At 41.5% G+C, this 21,247-nt stretch overlaps 1 protein-coding gene across 3 annotated transcripts in view; it reads right to left on the bottom strand.

Moving 5' to 3' along the window:
* Positions 1-1,547: 1,547 nt before the first annotated feature.
* The window catches only part of ZC3H4 (zinc finger CCCH-type containing 4), a 184,215-nt gene continuing 164,515 nt past the window's right edge, over positions 1,548-21,247 (bottom strand). For 2 of the 3 annotated variants that reach the window (XM_085625634.1, XM_085625632.1), the window contains 3 exons: positions 20,575-20,786; positions 8,595-8,846; positions 1,548-4,139 (listed from right to left, as the gene is read on the bottom strand). In XM_085625634.1, the coding sequence (XP_085481760.1) occupies positions 2,659-4,139; positions 8,595-8,846; positions 20,575-20,786 (1,945 nt within the window). In that variant the 3' untranslated portion in view covers positions 1,548-2,658. The remainder of the gene's footprint in view (positions 4,140-8,594; positions 8,847-20,574; positions 20,787-21,247) is intronic. The other variant, XM_085625633.1, reaches the window with a different exon arrangement.

Below are 21,247 nucleotides of genomic sequence, written 5' to 3'. Positions count from 1 at the left end.
ATTGATCATCACATAAATCAAAAACTTCTTCAGTAAACTGTAACCAGGGGATGGAACGTCACTTATTGTTGTCAGGCCATTGTTTGTAAAATTATGGATTGGGACACAATTTTCTATCACTAATTTATAGGTGTCTGTGGTGAAAATGTCTGTTCATGAAATATTTCTTTTTTGTTTACATTACGGCTTGTTGTGTACGACATAAGCTCGCTGTTAGTCGGCACATCTTAGTTTTCCTGTTCCAATGTGTATGACATATTATGTTGAAATATTTACAATAGGTTTTTGATAAAGTTTGAAAAAATAGATTGAAAAAAATAGAATAAAACGTTATCACGTTAAATAAGCTTTGTGACCACAACTGAAAAGTAATTGTGTTGTCAATGAATGTCAGTATTGGTGTTTTTGCATGTTTTAACTTTCTAAAATTGGCATTTTCAAAATTGTAACTTCTAATACGACTTCACCATAAATTCCAAAGATACCAAACATGAACTGAGCACCTGCTCCCATTTGGAAATTTCACTTATAAAACATAATAATGTAACTCCAATTTTATCCTATGGGAGAGGAAGACCTTACAGTAGTGATAAACGAATTTAGGAGGTGTTTCCCTATCAAGACATGTATAACCTAAAAGTACATGTTCAACTTTTTAAATACACTGCACCCTGCCCTCCGGGTTGTTTAGGGCCTACTCTAGGGACGATGTATATGTATTAAGAAGGAATGTTTGGGCCGGGCAATTGGTTTATTTTGCCAGGCCTGAGACATGTTTAAAGTTCTACTTAATTGGGTGGCACAATCAGTGCTGCAGTCCCATTAGTAGCATTTAATCTACTGGCCGTAGAGAACAGGTAGTACCACTTTATCAGGGACTTATGAGTAAATTAAATATGGCATTTAGGCATAAGCGAATCATATCATGTTTTAAGGACAAGCAATTTAGCACTGGTTAGCAGTGGTAAAGTTTGCAGAGTCCTAAGGCCAGCGAAAACGCAGTCAGCAAAACAAGAGGTCTGAAGGCAAAAAGCTTGGATTAAAACCACTCCAAGGATGCCAGTACAAACACAAGTTAATGCAAAAATTGGTGCAGGATTATTAACAGACATTCTACGAGTATTGCCTATAGGAGATAAGACAAAAATTAGAGAGGGTGACTCGTGGGGTCTGCCTTGGAAGCAGGCTGGTGCCAAGAAAAGGATGATCACGCTTAACTTTTTAAAAAAATAATACCTTTTGCAGAAGCATTTTTAAACTGATAAGAATTTATGAAGAAGGGGGATCAGAACTACTGAGTAAATATATACGAGAACCAAGTTAAGATGAAATACCCAAGACAAAGGGAAAGTGCACACTTAACCATTCTGGGCAGATGAAATCCCACAGTCAAAGCAAAATCCCATCAGTTATATCCCATAGTGCGAATAGAGAACACGTTTATCCATAATAATCCAGGTTACAATTTCTTTTGTTATTTTTCACCTTTGACAAAAAGATGAAACAGTTTTTGTCCCTTTACAAACCAAACACCATGAGTACAGCTAACCGGTGTAATCGATCTTATGATTTATTTAGACACTACCTAAAATGAATATTTAAAACCATTTTGATTTTGTGTATACAGTAGTACAAGAGGGGGCACAATATAACCGATTAAGTATGCACATGGAGACCACAAGAATATTTTCACCACATTTTTTCCATGGAAAACTGAACACTTACTTATTTTTTAAAGGGTATGTGGGCTTAGGTACAACTATGGAAGCATCTTACTAAACGACTTGGAAAGGACTTATTTGTGTGTACAAAATATCGAACTGCCCAATACGTATGCGGAAAGATAGAAGATTGGGAATATGGATTGTCATCTAAAATACTTTTTGGTATACTACATTCTGGTTAAGGAGGCAAATACTGTCTAGGATTTGACGTGGAAATGGTTACACAAATTAAAGCCTTGTCCAGAGCTCCTCAGTAAAAGGAAAACAAACTCCTCAAAATTAAAACATAAAAAAAGAAAAACTGCATGATTGCAAAATACTACGTTGTGTTTGCATTTTTCATGCGCTTCTGGTCCTGGCCTTAAAGGTAATTTTTTATTTTTTATTTAAAACAACCAATACAAATACTTTATCTTATATAAATATGAAGACACTCTACCATTCAGCTTTTCTGGCAGCATTATATGCATATACACGGGATCAGACTTCCATGCCATTCAATAAATCACTTTTGACCTTGTCCTGAGAATAGTGTTGAAAGAAGTAGCAGTTAAAGAGATAATCCCTTTAACAAAAACAACATGAACCATAAAAAAACAACGGAAAAATCAAAAAAGCACAGTTGCAAACTCACATTCACGAATATTGTGTTTTCTAGGATTGATTTCCGTTACACTTTTCCACAGAAAAGTTCTAAAACAAATGACTGGGTAGAAAAAAAAAACAGGTTACACTACACAAGGCTGCTTTGATTATTTGTTAAAAACCGATTGTGAAATTATACCTTTACAGCACTGACATGGAACTGTGGTTTTATGTACAAGGAAGATATGGCGGTTAGATAACATGAGCATTAATGAATAAAAAAAAAAACGGATTACTAAAGCTTTGTGCTGCTATTAAATACAATACACAATGAATGTTCGCCAGTACACTACTGGCAAAAAGGGGAAGCTGTGGGGTCAAAGCCTTTAAAAACATCTTTCAAAGAGCCAGCATCCAGTTCACCACCCTCCTGGGCAGGGCTATTCCCAGCATATGGGCTTCCTGGCCCAGGCTTCGTGGTCTGCTTAACGGATCCATACAGTGAGGATACCGGGAGGTTATGAACTCCTGGCTGGCTGGCCTCCTGCGGCAGTGCTGCAGTTTTTGGACGGGGTCTGTTATAACTGTTGTATCGGTCCGTTGGAGGTTCGGAAGTGGGTTTGTCAGCTTCAGGGGGCTCCAGCGCTGACTTACGTGTAAAAAGTGGCTCTTTTTGTTTATTCGTACTTTTGTTATTGTCTAGCCCCTTTGATTGAGTACTTGATTCACTGGAAGACTCAGTGCTTTTGTTGTCCGCACTCTGGGCCCTTGGATCATACAAACTAATGCCACTTAACACACTGCTCTGGCTGTTTCCTTTAGTGAGTCCACCAGCGGTCAGTATCCTTGGATCATAAGGAGCAATAGTAGGTACAATGTCACTCGGCGGAACAAGTAAAAGGGCTGGCGTTGGGATAGGAGGTGGGGTGGGTTCAGCAGGCTTTACAACCCTGGGTGTTGGAATTTCAGCAGCTTTTTGTAACCTGGGATCAGTAAGTCCCTTTCGCATCCGAGGATCACTTGGTTTCTCACTCGGAGGTGGTGGTGGTGGTGTACTTGAAGCTGCATTTACAGTCTTTAATATTCTTGTCAACAATTCAAAGTCTGGGATGCTGCTGTTTGTAGCAGAAGTGTTCGATTCGGGCTGCAGCCCGCTCCGCTGTCTAGGGTCAGAAGGGCCTGTGTTAGCTGGCCGATTAAGACGGGGATCAAGGGCAGGCAAAGGTTGAAGAGCAGAAGGGATTGGGACAAATTCCTGTTTCGGAATAGGCAGTGGTATAAGATCCTCTGGATTCCAAAGAACTGTTCGGGCAAAACTGGGCTTGTTTAAGACTATGTCCTTTTTAATGTGGCTAAACTGCTGCAGTTGAGACCTGGGATCTCTTAAAACTTGGCCCGGCAGTAAGTCTAAGGGAATATTGACAGCAATGTCCCTTAATGCTCTTTCTCCTTCTTCCTCTTCAGCCCCCAAAGCAGGCTTCTGACTGGTTGTAGTAACGGACTGGGGTGTTTCCTGCTTTGATGAGGGAATGTGGCGAGCTAGTCTTGGGTCACTGGGACCGGATTCCCCCACACTGGCCACTGTAGAAGTTTCAGAATTTCGAGCAAGACGGGGATCTCTGGAGAGGCGGGGATCAGTCGGTCGACTCGCTGCTTGCTGAACTTTCTGCAGTCGAGGATCACTCGAACTCTGGCCAGATACATTGTTTGCTTCTACCAGGGAAGACTGTGTCGGAGGACGGTTTGATTGTTGTCTCAGGGTTTTTAATATTGAAGAAACGCTATTCCCGCCTTCATCTTCGTCACTTGAATACCAGTTTCCAGTGTCACCTATAGAAAAGAATGTTTAAAAGATATTGAAATTATTTAGAGAAATCAAAACCATACTCTATTTTCCCCTTCCATTGACTATTTAAAACAGTATAACCACATTTTAGTTGACATCGTTTTAACATTTTGAAAATAATCACCCTACGCTGTAATGTGATATCAAAAACACGATAAACAAGAAAACGTATGTATTCCATAGTCTATGATTTAACTTCAATTTTTACAGATAATGGGGTTGCTAACTGGTGGACTTTATAGAACAGTCTGCACATGTACATAAACATTTACCAACATTTCCAACATTATTTATTTTACAAATGGGAGTTTTTACAGACCCTTTCATGACCACTTCTGAATGATGGTTGTGCAGTATTTACATTGTTTTACGTAAGGGATGCTAGACAATAGCATGTCTGGCAGGCATGCCTCTTTTCAAGTGTGACTTGGAAGTGTCTATGAGGGAACCGAATTACAATAAACACATAGCACAACGCAAACCACTTAGAAAGTGAATGCTTTGAAATTGTTTACAAAATTTTGTGACAAAAGGACCCTTCTGTTCCAAAACTTGCACTAATCGCAGGCAAACGGTATCTAAGAAATACTGCAAAAAATAGAGAGGCAACGTCCCACAAGCAGTTTAAGGTTTCACAAATAATTCATTAAGTCCAAAGTTAAAGCTTCAGACAAATTGAGAAGATGTGATTAAAATTCAATTCTTTATTATTTTTCCAATTCTCTTCATAAAATACAGCCAAGGAGCCAACATTTTAATAGCATCTTCGCAAGACGTCTGAAGCTTCGATTCTGGAATTATGTCAAACTGATTGTGGGATGTTGCCTCTCTTTTTGTATGCACACTAACAGAGGAGCGAGAGGTGCTACCCTTCCTTTTTTCTCCCTAGAAACACATATAACTCACACCAAAGAAAAAGAAGAGGAAACTCTGAACAGCCTCATTTCAACATGAGAAGCCCACTATGGTATAAAAATTGCCCTCACACAGAAGACAGTGTCATGCTTCATCACTGGACGTGCTACAACACTCTGGCGGACTAATGGTCAGAGTGGACAAAACAAATGTTTTTTATTTTCTCAGGGCCAAAGATTTTTTTTAAATGTATGCCTCTCCATTTGTTGCAGTATTTCAAGGATTTGCGTGTTGGACAGCTGCCTCGGAGAGGTCAGCTACCTGCTAACCAAACTGAAAGGGAATTTATGGGTAGTGTGGTGAAGTATTAGCTGTCCAGTAGGTGTTCACTAAGCAGTATCTGAAGGCATTTCAGCGTTTAGTGGGCACGCCTGGTATAGAACAGAAAGAAGAAGGTATTTGGCAAAGATTAATAAATGATGCAACAAACAAAATGATTAGAAATCGTATTTAAAAAAAAACTTTAGATTGATTATTATATTTACTTTTCCTGTAAAATTAAAAGCAAATATATCAATAATGTTGCTTCCTTGATGTGTTACAGCACATTGAATCTACTGCGTGTAGACACCAAAAGTGAATCAAGCATTGGAAAAGGAAACAGGTCTGGAGTTGGCCATCAGACTTTTTGCAATTCTTCTTCTATTCTGTCATGGTTTATTGTTTGGGAAGCTGCAAGACCCTCTTTAATGCAAACAAAAACATTTTCTAAAAGCGAAAATGTTGCTTTGAGCTCCGAAAAGCCCACATTGGCATAGAACTTCCCGGCACTGGAGGGAATTACTTTGTGAGTTGTCAAAGGGCAGGCAGTCATAACTCATAGTGAAATCAGCCAATGGCTGAAGTGGGCTGACACTTTGCCCATTGATGAATGCTGGAGGGTGAAAGACCAAACCACATATTAATGGATGAAGTATGGCTGAAAACCCTTATAGGCAACTATGTTATACACATAATTTTAGTAAAATCAAAAGATCTTGGCTAACACGGACATAAAAACAGCAATCAGCCAACCTTTACCCTCATGGGAAATAAAGAAAATAAAGAGGGAGGCAAGAAAGATGAAGACAAAAAGAGGGAGGCAAGGAAAAAGAGGGAGGCAAGGAAAAAAGTAAGGAAGGAAGAAACATGAAGGCAAGAAAGAGAGAAGGAAGGCAAGAAAGAGAGAAGGAAGGAAAGTAAGAGGAAAGTAAGAGAAAAGAAGGAAAAGAAAAAAGAAACTGAGTAGGTTTAGGTCTTACCAGTAGAAGAAACAAATACTGAAACGCAATTTGTGTAACATCTACGAAATCAAGAGTCCGCTCACTAGACTTCTTTTTATAAGTTGAAATACTAAATACATTATCTCTGTCAGTTGAGCACAACTGGCCAAAGGTTAATATTTTACAATATTTAATTCAACAAGAGAAGGAATTCAATGAGAAACAAACGGGAAATATTTTTCAATCGTGTGCCCTCATCTTTCTGGTGAAGGGTATAATGGATTTGTTGATGACATCAATGCAGTCTTGGGAAAGTTCTGTCTTTAAGGTGTAAGCAGTCTGGGGAGAGTTCATATATTAAGACATGCTGGAATCTGATTAAGGACCTTGACCATATCACGCACAAATTTGTGGATGTCAGATACATTCTCTAATGTGTAGGGACTTGGGTAATCATTGTAACAAGTCATGCTGATATTCGCCGAAGCCCCAGGAATGATGAACTAGCTCAATTACGAAATACAATCTCTTTGGGTTTTGACTCTCTGGCTACTAGGACTAGCAGTGAAGACTTGCAGGGTGCTAGAGGTTTAGAAACTCACATTCAGTAGGTCAAGGTTTGTCTTTATTAAAATAATTACATTTGTGCGCTATTACTCTCAAGAGTTCAGTGGCAATATATTGTTTCACAATTAAAAATGTTTCACCTAATTTGAGGTCAACGCCTTCTTTTATTCAGTGGCAACCTACCATCAACAAGCTTTATAAGCTACGGATCAGGAGCAAACTTGCATGTTTGGATTCATCAATGTGGTTTATGTGCTCTGTCCGGTCAGAGCAGTGCAAAACGTTTCGTAAATGTATCTTTCAGTATTGCATGTATTCGGAAGGCTTGTATCAGCACAGACAATTCATGGTGGAATTCCTTGGATGAAAAGATAAGTACTAGCAGGTGCTCCAGTCAGACAGCCTGATGTTGGACAATGAATGTGAAATGATACAACCTTCGTGGCCAGCTGACAGCAGGGAGGTAAGTTGTGGGAGAGCCCACAACACTATGGTCAAAAAGACAAGAGAGGGACAGGCTGCAAGGAAATAACAGTACCGCAAGAAACCCAGTGAAGGGTAGCTCTTATGGTCCTCCTAGTTTACGGCACTTACGAGAGGGATTCTCTTGCCTAGCAAATGCGGAGTATCATTGAATCGATCTCCATGTAGGTGTAGTGCATCCTGGACCTGGTTGAGTAGAACAGGAACCAAGCCTCCAATGTTACACAGGCTGCTAATCTACCAGGCAGTAAAAACCCAAATGGTAGGGCTGAAAGCAATTGAGCCTTTTCAGTTTCTCAAATGAGCAAGACAAGCCCCCTAAACTCTGGACCATTTATTTCTATACCCTGGGGTCTAAGTAGGAGGAAGTTTTCTTACTCTTTCCTAGTGCAAATTCCAGTCTTAAAATATGGTGGCTACAGATTCCCACAGTGAATCCAACTCTCCCCTTTAGGATGGTGCACAAAGCATTCTATTCTGGCTCATATTAGTGGCAATTGGTGCCAGAGCAATCATCCACTCAAGTCTTATGCAGCTAATGTGTAGGGAACCAAACAAATTTCATAAATTAAAACTGCATATTACCAAAACCAGGTAGCTACTAAATCACATTTCCAAAATAATCCAGATATGGCAACTGTCCAAATTCCCACAGAGTCACAAAGAAGCCTGTTCCATTTTATATTCAGACATACTCACCCTAATGACCACCCACATCCAAAAACCCTAACCAGGCTCTGGGCCGAAAATCAAATATTTGAAAAGTCATGCCCGAAATACTGAAATGCTCTGTGACGCCATAGAATAGGCAGGTTGTGAGCAGTACAAACAGTAAATAACCATAATAACAATAACGTCACATTGTTATTGGTGTAAGTCAAACGTAGTGAATAAAAACAAACGTAGAAAACCCTTTTTTGGCTTTATGTCTAGCAGGTACTGTGTTTCATTAACAGTGATTTTAGTCATAAAAATGTGTGTTAAAAACATATATGGTTTTTACATTTACTTGTTTCAAATATATCTGATTTCTGTTTTTATTAAATGTTTCAATAGAATGCCACTGGATGTTTTTTTAAAAGGTGGTGGAGTAAGATGATATAAGAGTATAGTTTAAGCGCTCAAATATGAAACCGTTTTAAAAACGGGCATAAGCCTTTAAAAATTAGTTCCTTTACAAATCCCAAGAGTTGATCTGAAACTAACCTTACTTTTCCAATTCGTTCCACTCAAAGATGTGAGTTCACCTTTATACAACATAAATTAACTTGCCTTCTTCATTTTCCCGATCTTGCCTGCTGCTGTCGGCCCTCTTTGCCCCCTCTTCCACTTCCTGTTGTTTTTGCTGTATTCTCATGAAAAGTTCTCTTTGTGCGGAAGGGAGGAAGTTAGGCATGTTGGCCGCTTGCTTCTCCGATCCACTAGCCCTCGCCTCAGACAATTTATCCTCTTCAGTGTGGGAATGCTCTTGGAAACTGAGGCCTCCAGGTTTTGCTTTCATATCCCCACACTCCCCATTGCTCTCTGTTACGGAAACAGGTCAGATAAGAACTTGTGAACGCCAATTTTCAAAACAGCTGCATCTAACTAATACACTTAGGATACTATATAACTCTAGGTTACATCTGTAACTAAAACAAATCCGAGCCTCGATAGAGTATTATTAGTAAAGCATGTGTGGGGACTATTACAATTTGAATGCATTGTCAATGTTGTTTTCATACACAGGGCCACTTGCTGAAAGATTTGAGAGACTTGTTATTGTTCAGTCTTTTTCTAAATGATGGAAATTAGTGAGAGTCGTGAGGACAGTAAACAAACTTCCTCAACATCATTGCCCCTTCCAAAGCCCGAGCCCGGCCTCAGATACTAAATCATCAACCATGCCTTACCTAGAACCTGTGTTACATATTGCTAGGATGCAGGAATCATGTTTCACGCCGATCCACCCCCTTTATGCGTGTTGTCTGCTTTTTAGGTTGTAGCCTAACAGACAGCGCACATTTCTGGGTTGCTAAAGACGTCTTGTGGACATCCACAAAGCTGACCTCGAACTATATTATGTACATTGCTGACCATTGGCTTTGTGGTTTGCAACTCACATTTTCTGGCTTTCTGTTTGCTGGCTTTATTTGTTTTAGGCTGTCCAGCTCGAATTCATCCCTCTTGTTACCCAAATACTAGTTTACTGTATTCTTCCACAAACTCACTTTCTGTAAACAGGCCTTTAAATCTTGCTTTTATCTTGTCACATTTGATGTGCATTCAAAGACATGTGTCAAATGTCAAGCTGTCTTATGAGGGAGCTTGGCCTTTACTTTTCCTTTCTCAGACTTCAAAATGAGAGAATTTATGTGACAATCCTGCCTAGTACCCATGTAAGAGAAGTGGGTGTAGGATGTTTTTTTCTAGCAAACAACAACAAAAATGAACTATGCTGACGTTTCAGAATATATCATTATTAGCACAAATGAAGCACATATTTTTGCAATTCTGAAGTGTGGTGAAAACAAATATTTGAATACAATAAAAACACATTAATACACTAGGTAATGACGTTTGCACACATTATCATTTGTGTGCAGTAAAACCGTATTTCGGTGCAAATGTAATGTTCACTTCAATTGAAAATGTGTTGTCTGCAATGGCAGCGCACTACTAAACCATGCATACTCCACACTACGCCACTCCACTCTATGTCCTTCCACTCTAAGCCACGCCACTCCATTCTACCCTACGACATGCCACTCCACTCTACGCCCCTCCACTCTCTGAGGCAGCATGCCACTCGACTCCTCGCCACTCACTCCAAGACACAGCATGCCACTCCAATCTATGCCCCTCCACTCTACACCACTTATTCCACTCAAATCTACCCCACTCCACTTCGCTACAATCCACCAAATCTACTCCACTACCATCTACCGCACTCCACTTCAATATACCACAATACACTCCACTCCAATCTCCTCCACTCCATCTAACCTAATCAACCCCACTCCACTACAATCTACCCTACTCCACCCCAATCAACCACACTCCACTCCAATATACCCCACTCTGCTCCAAAGGACCCAGTCCACCCCACTCTTCTCCAATCTACCCCAATCCAATTCACTCACTCCAGTTGACCAGGCACCACTCCAATCTACCTGACTCCACTCCAATCTACCCGACTCCACTCTACACCTCTCCAATCTACCCCAGTCCAATTTACCCCACTCCATTCCAATTTACCCCATTCCACTCAAAATGCCACTGCAATCTATCCAGCTCCTCTCCACTGTATTCTACCCCACTCCACTCTACCCCACTTCGCCACAATCTACCCCACTCCAATTTACCACACTCTGTCCCACTCCACACCAATCTACCACACTTTCAATCTACCACACTCCTCAGATCTACTTCACTCTACTCCAATCTAACCCTCTCCACCCAAACCCACCCCCACAACAATCCACCCAAACCCACCCCCACAACAATCTACCCCACTCCACCCCAATCTACCCATCTCCAACCTACTCCTCCTCCCCAATCTACCCTTGCCACCCTACCCTACTCTAATCTACCCCTACCTATTCCACTACAATCTACCCCATCCTACCAAATCCAACACAATCTACCCCACCCCACTCTACTCCAATCTACCCCACTCCAATCTACCCTGCTCTAATCCACCCAATCTAGCCTACTCCACCCTAATTTACCCCACTTCACCCCACTCTACCCCACTGTCCTCGTACCCTTTCTATCTCACTCCAATCTCAACTCCATTCCAATCTACTCCACTACATTCCAATCTACCCCACTCTACTCCAATCAACCCCATCTACCCCACTCCACTCTACCTTAATCTACCACACTCTTTTCCACTCTAACCAATCTACCCCACTCCACTCTAATCTGCCACATGCCACTCATAACTAATCCACTCTACCACCATCCAGTCCAATCTACCCCACCCCAAACTACCCTATACAACAATCTAGCCCCACTCCATTCCATTCTACGTTTCTAAAATCCACCCACTCTACCCCACTCCACTCTAATCTACCTCACTCGTCCGTAATCACCCCAACTCCACTCCTATCTTCCCCAAAATATCCCAATCTACCCTACCCCAATCTACTTCACTCAATCTACCCCACTCTAATCTACCCCAATCTAACCCACACCATCCCAATGCAATCTATCCCATTACAATCTACCACGTTAATCTATCCAGCTCCCCCGCTCCAGTCTACCCCACTTCATTCGAATCCACTCTACCCCACTCCACGCCAATCTACCTCACTCCACTCTACCCCATATCTACCTCACTCCACCCCAACCCACTCCACTAACTTTTAGCTATGCTGAACAGCAGCCACAATGGTGTACAAAATGTTTAAAAACCGTGCCAAAGTCAATAGCTCCTGTATAGGCGAGACACAATGGCTTTGCCAATGCTTGTTTTTCCTGACTCTCCGTCTTAGGATGGGGAGGTGTTTTATGGCTATTTAGCTCAAAAAAACAAAATAAATGAATACAAATAAAACTTGCCTACCTATGCGGCTTCGATTTCCAATATACTTCAGACAATATTTTGGATTCGAGGGACAATTTTCAATAGCTGACTGATATGGGAATCTCTTTACTGGCGGTTTTCTTATGGTACGACCCAGTGCTTTAACAATAGTCTGGTGTCTGATGTACAAAGGGACACAGGCGACTCTTGACTTCTCATGGGGACCTAATACTTAGCACTCAGGTAAACGGGATTCAGTACAGTGTGTGACAATCAAGTCAAAACCGCTTCTCTATACCAGTCCAATGGTGGTCTCTATTATTACAGGGCTTTACCTTTCATTCATTCAGCAGGTTTTTCCTTCAGTTCACACAACTGGTATCACCTTTTGGAGGGCAAGCGGAGTCTAAAGACTTTTTAGCATTCTGTACCATCCAACTCAGCTATGATAAGGCTCTGGAAGAACCACAGATGAGTACTCCTTTCTTAGTAATATCCTAAAAAGGATTTGCACACACTCACCCTGATAAGATTTTGGCTGAGTGTTTCAAGAAGCTTGACAGATGCTTAGTAAAAACCTTTCAAGTGGAGGTCAAACTTTGTCCCATTAAGCGACCAAGAAATCATTAAAGGTGCGTCTGCGATTTGGCATGGCTGTAATAATACACTATAGGAGCCTAAATCCACTACTCACTCTCAAAAATGTGCGTCTGCGATTTGGCATGGCTGTAATAACCCATAGGAGCCTAAATCCACTACTCACTCTCAAAAAGAAATTGAAAAGATGTGTTGACGATAAGGATTTTTCTAATTAATAAAAAGCATATTCAAAAACGAGATATGTGGCTGGGGAGAAAGGGCTCACGCACTTAAGTATCAATACAGTTCCAAATGTCTTAATCAACAAATAACATCAAGTGACGGGTGCTCAAAAAGCCACTACTACTACTTCTGTGGATTAGGTCCAAATCATAAAATAAAGAACTTCAAAAAAAATCAAAGTTGAGTTCCGTTGTGTATTATCACTAACGGGCGCTTAAGGAATTAACTACCATATATTTGAGGATTTGGATAATAGACACAGCCTCATAGTGACACTGAACCATTCCTGAAGAAGGCTGCTGCCACAAAACACATGTTGGCAGAGAATTGAAAAATGCTTTGAGAGGAATAAAGGCTGTTGGTGATAATACACAATGGAACTTAATGTTGACTTGTTTTGGAGTGGTCTGTGCTCTTTATCTAATAAAAAGCTTTTATGACGACCTAGTTTAGACCCAGCTTCCTTGTTTTTTAAAAATAACGCACCCAAGAAAAGGCATTAAAACGACAGGAGAGAAAGAGAAAAAAAACGAAGCTCTCTTCATTAATTTAAGATTTTTCCTTTAAGCCAACTAGAAACTGCACTTTTTTCCTATTTTCTCTGGTACCAAAGATTTACCCTTCTGTATTTGGTGCCACCTCAGTTTCTATTCCCATTTCTAACTTTGAGAAAAAAGTAGGAGTTTAATATTTCACATCTATTTACAGTATCACCTGAAAGCTATTTCAAACGCCCCAGGGTTTCCAATCTTGAAAAGAAAAAAAAAAGAAGGTAGCATTATCAATTTGGCTAGTTTGCTAATGACACCACATTAAGTGGCATCATAAGACAAACCATCCCGCAAACATCACTAGCAGTGACATCATACGAACTGACCTATAGGAATAGATCTATGAGAGACAGTATGGATGACATCATATTACCAACAATTGTAATACCATTTAACAGAAGATAAGAACAAGTTATTTACTGCCAGTGACACTCTTTCTAACCGCAGATTCATCGCCTGAGGTATATCCCCAGGTGGCAGACTGGATCCAAAACATTTTTTCAGCAATGCTCTAGAGAGCCGATTGGTATTACTAAGTGGGTCTGTAATGACTCTGTTCTGGAAATTACAAAATTGAATTTAAGCACAACCTGTCAGTTTCCTAATCTTTTGCCTTCAAACGCAGAGCAATATGAAAAAATTGCAGGACTCCATGCCAGAACGTTACTATACTGTCCAGGAATCCACTGCACAGAATGAGGAGTAGGGAGGGTAATGAGCAATATGTGGTTAGACAGAGTATCCATAGCTGAACCTCCTAAAGATGGAGGGTCTGATCAGTATATTCAGGCCTGAAAGTCTTGCAGGACCGAGTTTTCAAAATGACCATCACGTCAAACATGGCTGACAAGGCATTATGTTTCATAAACATGTGTACTGATGCCAACGTTACAACCTGGCATAAGCCCAGAACCTACACTATCCTTGCCAGTACCACTGTAGCAGCCTTGGCTCTGAGGACTTCTGGGACAGGCGGCAAGATCTGGTTGGCCATGTCCCATAAAGCATGAGTTTACCTGCCAAGAAGGCACACCGCTTTCAAGGATTTTAATGTCAAAGTAGCTGAAGAGAACAACCTCCTTCTGAAAGCATCAGTGTGTTTTTAAATCTCTCTCCGTAAGATTAGTCAGAAAAATAATAGTAGTGACTTTACACCTGAAAGCCATGTGATACATGCATCAAGTAGAGTGCTTTGATCAAAGTCAATGGGTGCAGGCCTGTTGCTGGCAATAGTTCAAATGAACAGAAGGTCAGAGTACAGCTTGAATCTAGTAACCATAAGGGTGTCCGTTAAGAGCCGTGTTGAATAGCAATAATGGCTCAGTAGAAGTCAGACCTCATTAAAAGAACTCAGTTAATACATCTGTCTTGCTTTTTAAAAGTAGGCAACAGTAAATCAAGCATTACTGCTGCCCTTCACACAAATACTGCGAAAGAGGCACTTTTTCCATTGGTGGCCAAGGTGGCTAGTCTAGCTCAGTCTCCGGAAATGTATATGATCCACTAACATTTTGTAGATCCAGGTAGAGCCCATTATTATAGTTTTGGTAGGATTGGGGCAGCTGGTTGTTTGCCTTTTAGTGATCATCAACGTCATGGGGGACGTTTTACATACCCGGATCCACATCAGAGTTTGCGCCAAATAAGGCCTCCGACCTCTGATAGTACTGGTATTGAGACAGAGGTCAAAAATTGGAGTCTGGTTCCGCCTTTGTGATCTAATAGCTCTGGGGGCTTGGAGTGAAAGAATGATGGCTCAGGGTGTGATACTGACATCAGGATCAGGTCCTGGGCAGGCAGAGACTGCCTGTGAAACCTGCTGCAAGCAGCAGAATGGGCATGGGACTGATTGGACCCTAACAATGGCATTCTGGCAACGAAAAATGCTCTGTAGAACGTTAAATGGGGCAAGCTTTTGAAGAAACTCACAGCCAGAGCGGTATTTCCTGTAAAGCTCTAGTCGAAGCCCGACTGAGGCTCCAGTAGGGCTTTTTTTGAGGGGATGCAACTGAATACTGCCTGCTTTCCATCTTTATCTATCGCCCTTTAGTAGTCTTGGTTTCCCCTCTGATGAACTGGGGCATATTGAGGATTCTCCCTAGGCAAGAAGCAGCATAGAATCGGTGTTAGCCCCTCTTGGCTTTCACTTTTTCCACTTGTCTTCTCCTAAGGGGGTTACTGTGTTTAAAGTCATGCCGTTTTTGGAACTAGAGACTTGATTACATGCATTGGTTTTTTTTATCACTACTGGTTCGTAAATTGGGAACCCATGTGAAAATGTTTATAAGTGCTCATGTTCTGCTTCTTTTGTTTGGATAAAATAAAAAGAATTTAACCTTAATACTACGATACTGGTAATGGAAAAGGAGCAACAAGCAAAAGCAAAATATTATTCTTCCTGGATTTCCGAAAATCCTTGCACCAAGCTACGACCAGTGGCTGAAAAATGTGATGATTAGTATTTACAACTAACTACTGGCTGAGCTCTAAATAAGGTACTACCAAAATGCCTCTGACTGCAAACTACATGGAAGCTGCCCTGACCTCTAAAAATTACTGGAGCTCTTATTTTAGAACACCAAACAAAGATGCCTTGTGCTATGTATTAATAAAATTCGAACAATGAAGAGGTAATGGGATTGCACTCATAGTAAATGACGATCATTTATTGTAGCAGTTGAAGTTATTATTTTGGTGATCACAAATAATATTTACAACTTTAAAATAATTTTACCATACTTAGAAAGATTGCTTGGAATGTTCCAAGATTCTGAAGGAGATTTAAAATTCTTATATTTTTCTATTTGATATTAAAAAGAATTTAGTAGTTTTTAAATGTAAGCTTTGGAAAAGCCAAAATGTCTGGCCTTGGCAAGCTAGTGCAATGGTGATCTTTTTTTACTTTATTGTGTATTGCAAGCAGATGGCACAAAAATAGAAAACGAAAAACACATGCTGCCGCTTAAACACATGCAAAAACAACAGTTGATGGACAGAATGCAGAACAATGTCATACATTCACGCCAGTACAGAGATCTGGGCCTAAATCTATCATTTTTTTGCTCACCATGCAATTCCAGTTTGAACCCGGCCATATGCAAATCAGTCTTGACACTGTGCCTCATGGGAACAGTCCAGCCCGAACTGCCAAGCCATGTCTTCCCTGGACCGGAATCATGCATCCTAGGACCGGTTTCTGGCTATCAGCCGTCATCAGCCAGGATAGCTTGACTCCAGTGGCGTAGTGAGCACGGGTCCCACGTCTGGGAATACCCATCCCACTTAGGGCGAAAAGCGTTACAACAAACAAATGATGGACGGAATGCTGACAATGCAGACATTCTCCCCCAGTCAAGAGATCTGGGTTAAATCCATCGTTCTTTTGCCCACTACGCCACCCCAGTTTAGACATGGCCATATGCAAATCAGTCGTGACCCTGTGCCTCATGGGAACAGTCCAGCCCGAACTGCCAAGCCAGGTCCTCCCTGGACTGGAACCAAGCATCGTAGGACCGGTTTCGGGGTTTCATCTTGTGTGTTTTGCTGTTCGCCCTATGTGGGAAGGGTATGCCCAGACGTGGGATCCGTGCTCACTACGCCACTGGAGTCAAGCTATCCTGGCTGAAGAGGGGTGAAACCCCGAAACCGGTCCTAGGATGCTGGATTCCGGTTCAGGGAAGACATGGCTTGGCAGTTCGGGCTGGACTGTTCCCATGAGGCACAGGGTTAAGACTGATTTGCATATGGCCATGTCTGAACTGGGGTGGCGTGATGAGCAAAATAACGATGGATTAAACCCAGATCTGTGACTGGGGGTGAATGTTTTACCAATGTGCAACATTCCGTTCATCATCTTGTGTGTTTCGCTGTTCGCCCTATGTGGGAAAGGTATGCCCAGACGTTGGTCCCGTGCTCACTATGCCACTGGAGTCAAGCTATCCTGGCTGAAGAGGGGTGAAACCCCGAAACCAGTCCTAGGATGCTTGATTCCGGTTCAGGGAAGATATGGCTTAGCAGTTCGGGCTGGACTGTTCCCATGAGGCAGAGGGTCAAGACTGATTTGCATATGGCCATGTCTGAACTGGGGTGGCGTGGTGAGCAAAATAACGATGGATTAAACCCAGATCTGTGACTGGGGGTGAATGTTTTGCCAATGTGCAACATTCTGTTCACCATCTTGTGTGTTTTGCTGTTCACCCTATGTGGGAAGGGTATGCCAAGACGTGGGATCTGTGCTCACTACGCCACTAGAGTCAAGCTATCCTGGCTGAAGAGGGGTGAAACCCCGAAACCAGTTCTAAGATGCTTGATTCCGGTCCAGGGAAGCCATGGCTTGGCAGTTTGGGCTGGACTGTTCCCATGAGGCACAGGGTCAAGACTGATTTGCATATGGCCATGTCTGAACTGGAGTCGTGTGGTGAGCAAAATAACGATGGATTAAACACAGATTTGTGACTGGGGGTGAATGTTTTGCCAATGTGCAACATTCCGTTCATCATCTTGTGTGTTTTGCTGCTCGCCCTATGTGGGAAGGGTATGCCCAGACGTGGGTCCCGTGCTCACTACGCCACTGGAGTCAAGCTATCCTGGCTGAAGAGGGGTGAAACCCCGAAACCGGTCCTAGGATGCTTGATTCCGGTCCAGGGAAGACATGGCCTGGCAGTTTGGGCTGGACTGTTCCCATGAAGCACAGGGTCAAGACTGATTTGCATATAGCCATGTCTGAACTGGGGTGGCGTGGTGAGCAAAATAACGATGGATTAAACCCAGATCTGTGACTGGGGGTGAATGTTTTGCCAATGTACAAAATTCCGTTCATCATCTTGTGTGTTTTGCCGCTTAAACACAGCAGCAGTATGCTTGCAATAAACAAATGTAAATTGGAAAAAAAATAACCACAATTCACATTTTAATAGAACAGCACGGCGGCTTCAGAGTAGGCAGGTGTACTTAGAAGAATAGGAATATAAACCCCTTTAGCTTTAAAGCACATCACAGGAAAATATGATTCTTACTGGCACAAAGAAAAGTACAGTTGGGATTGAATTGAACACAAACACACAGTTTAAACTAACAAGAACTACCGAAAAATAAAAAAGGGCTAAAGAATGAAAATAGAATTGGCGAAGTAAAGTATTATCCTTCCTGCCCTAGCACTGAATAGCATCTTTACGAGGATGTGCACATGTGATCAGGAAAAATGCCATCTTTCGAAGTTCAAGATAGCAAACGGCGGAAAGGAAGTTACATTTCTACGTGCTGTTTGCTGTGGTGGACAGACGCAAAATGTAAATGAAAGCTGACCAGACAAATGGATGAAAAGTGCTGCCCCAAAGCCCCTGTACGTATGTATGCATTCTTGCACTTTTTATTTAGGATTTATGTTCTTTTCTGTTACATAAGTCTGGCGAGACACTTAATCTGTCTCTAGGCCATACCTGATAAATGGATTCTGATTTTTCTCTACAAACATTAAATGCCAAACTACTGACAAAAACTGTAAATATATGCACTCTAAAAATATGCAGATTTCCAACAGGACTTTAACACTTGCCATTTGTTTGTAATTTAAAGTTGAACTGATTCCAATCTAGAACAAGCATTGTCAAAAGAAATAGGTCAGGCTTGTATTTTCAATTATAACTCAGGCCTAATGCATGAAAAAGCTACAAGGTGACCTGACCTTGTACTTTGGCAGTAACCTAGCAGAAGAAGCAGAGACTCTTATCAGCTACTAGGTGGCATAATGTTGTTGGTAGGAAAGTCAAAGGGTTTTTAATAGATACAGGGAACAGCCATTATAACGCGTTTTTTACCACGCGTAGCCATTACATCGCATGCGTTACAACGCATGCGATGTTACACCGCGTGGTAAAAACCACGCATATCATTACATTGCATGTGCTTTTACAACGCATGCGATGTAATGGCGGCTATCCAAGTCGTTGTGAGGAAACTGAGGCTGTTGCCTCACAACGACGTGCACCGCCCCTCGAAGGAGGAAGCAGGAACCGGGAGCAGAGACGGCGACGCTGGAGACGAGAGAGGTAAGGGGGTTTGCGGTTGGGGTGGGGGTTACTTTTGTAGGGTTTAGGGTAGTGTAAAAGTAGTGTTGTAATGTTTGTGTTGTGTGGGTTTATTTTTTACGTTTTAGGGTGTTGTAGTGTAGTGTTTCAGGGTTTAGTGTAGTGTTGTAGTGTTTGTTTAGTGTAGTGTATTAGGGTTTAGGGAAGTGATGTAGTGTTTTAGGGTAGTGTTGTAGAGTTTATGTAGTGTAGTGGTTTAGGGTAGTGTAGTAGTGTTTGTGTAGTGTTTTAGGGTAGTGTTGTAGTGTTTGTGCAGTATTTTAGGGTAGTGTTGTAGTGTTTGTGTAGTGTAGTGTTTTAGGATTTAGGGTAGTTTTGTAGTGTTTGTGTAGTGTTTTAGGGTTTAGGGTAGTGTTTGTGTAATGTAGTGTTTTAGGGTTTAGGGTAGTGTTGTAGTGTTTGTGTAGTGTAGTGTTTTAGGGTAGTATTGTAGTGTTTGTGTATTGTAGTGTTTTAGGGTAGTGTCGGGGGGTTGTGCAGGGTAGTGTAGTGTAATTGTAGGGAGAGGGGTTGGGGGAGGGTTGTGCAGGGGTAGTGTAGCGTCACTTACCTTGAAAACTTTTACCACGAGTATAGCTTTAACACGCATGCCTTTGCGTTGTAATGGCATGCGTGGTAAAAGCATTTACGTGGTAAGTTTGCAAAGTAATGGCATTTCGCTGTCAGTGACATCGCGTAGTAATACCCGCGTTGTAATGGCACGTGTGGTATTAGTATGCGATGTAATGACATACATCCAATAGATACCATTAGAGCAACATTAAAGCAATTTATTTGTTTTATCATAAAGCGAACTAAAGTGTAAAAGCAACAAAAAGGGATTGTTTTGTGTACTATGCAAGTTTGATATAAAGAAATTAATATGACAAAAAGTGTAATGTTTTGGTGTACTTTCAGGTGAAAAATAGTCCCGTTATCCTTGTCATGGGAGCGCTTCGTACGTACTGGAATAAGCCACTAATCAATGGCATATGGTGAGAGTGTACACTTCGCACTGCTGTAGAAATGACATACAGTTACCGGTGAGGGTATACTATTGGCTCAGGACTCGGTCCAGAGAATACAAACAAATCTGCCCCTCTCCCATTTAGGTCAAAGCACTGCCTATAGTATGAGAAGCCATGAAAGGAAAATTGAATTTCACAAAGCTGTCTTTAAAGAAAAGACCTCTGTATGGTGTGACCAAATTTGAGCCTTAACATTAGAAGGTTTGAATTGAGGTGGATTAAATTGAAAACGCCCCAAGAAACTAAACGGCAGACTAAAAATAATGTTTATAGTACCTGAATTTTCAATTGCATTGGAATCTATTTCCATGCCAGGTTCTTGGTAGAATTCATTGTAGAATTCCTGTCCGGGTGGACCAGGAGGCGGCATTCCAGAGTCATCCCCATCAAAGGGCATCATAGGAGTACCAGACCCAGTCTCATGATGCAGAGAGCCAGGAGGGGTCCCAGTAGGTCCAGGGAAGCGAGGAGGCTGTGGACCAGTTGGCCTGGAAGGAGGGAGGGAAACAGACAACAAATGCATATTATTACAACTAGTGTTAAAAAAAAAACGAAAGAGGTGAACAAATTTGTGATAAAGGAGTATACCTATATGCCTCCATAATGAGGTCCTTAAGAATGTTGGAGAACAAGAAAAATCAGACTTAAGTGCAAAACATTTGAAGTCAGCAAAAATGGATCAATGTACCTGCTGAGCAGATAGAGACCAGTCCCTAGAATCCCACCATATTCTTGATGCCTTTTATCCCACCATTGTAAACTGTAATGTGATTCTACAATTGAACTTTTTCAGGGCCTAAGAAATTTGCGCTTAGGTGTAGAGGTAACTTGATGAATCGATTATGGTGTTAGCTACTATCAAGAAAATAACCTTGTCTAAATCCAATGAGGCATCATGTATTTCTTATCAACCTTGTTTTCACGGATGACTGAGTTACACACAGTATCT

Source organism: Triturus cristatus, chromosome 9, assembly GCF_964204655.1.
Source record: "Triturus cristatus chromosome 9, aTriCri1.1, whole genome shotgun sequence".
Lineage (NCBI taxonomy): Eukaryota > Metazoa > Chordata > Amphibia > Caudata > Salamandridae > Triturus > Triturus cristatus.
This window is presented reverse-complemented; position numbering and strand designations above follow the sequence as displayed.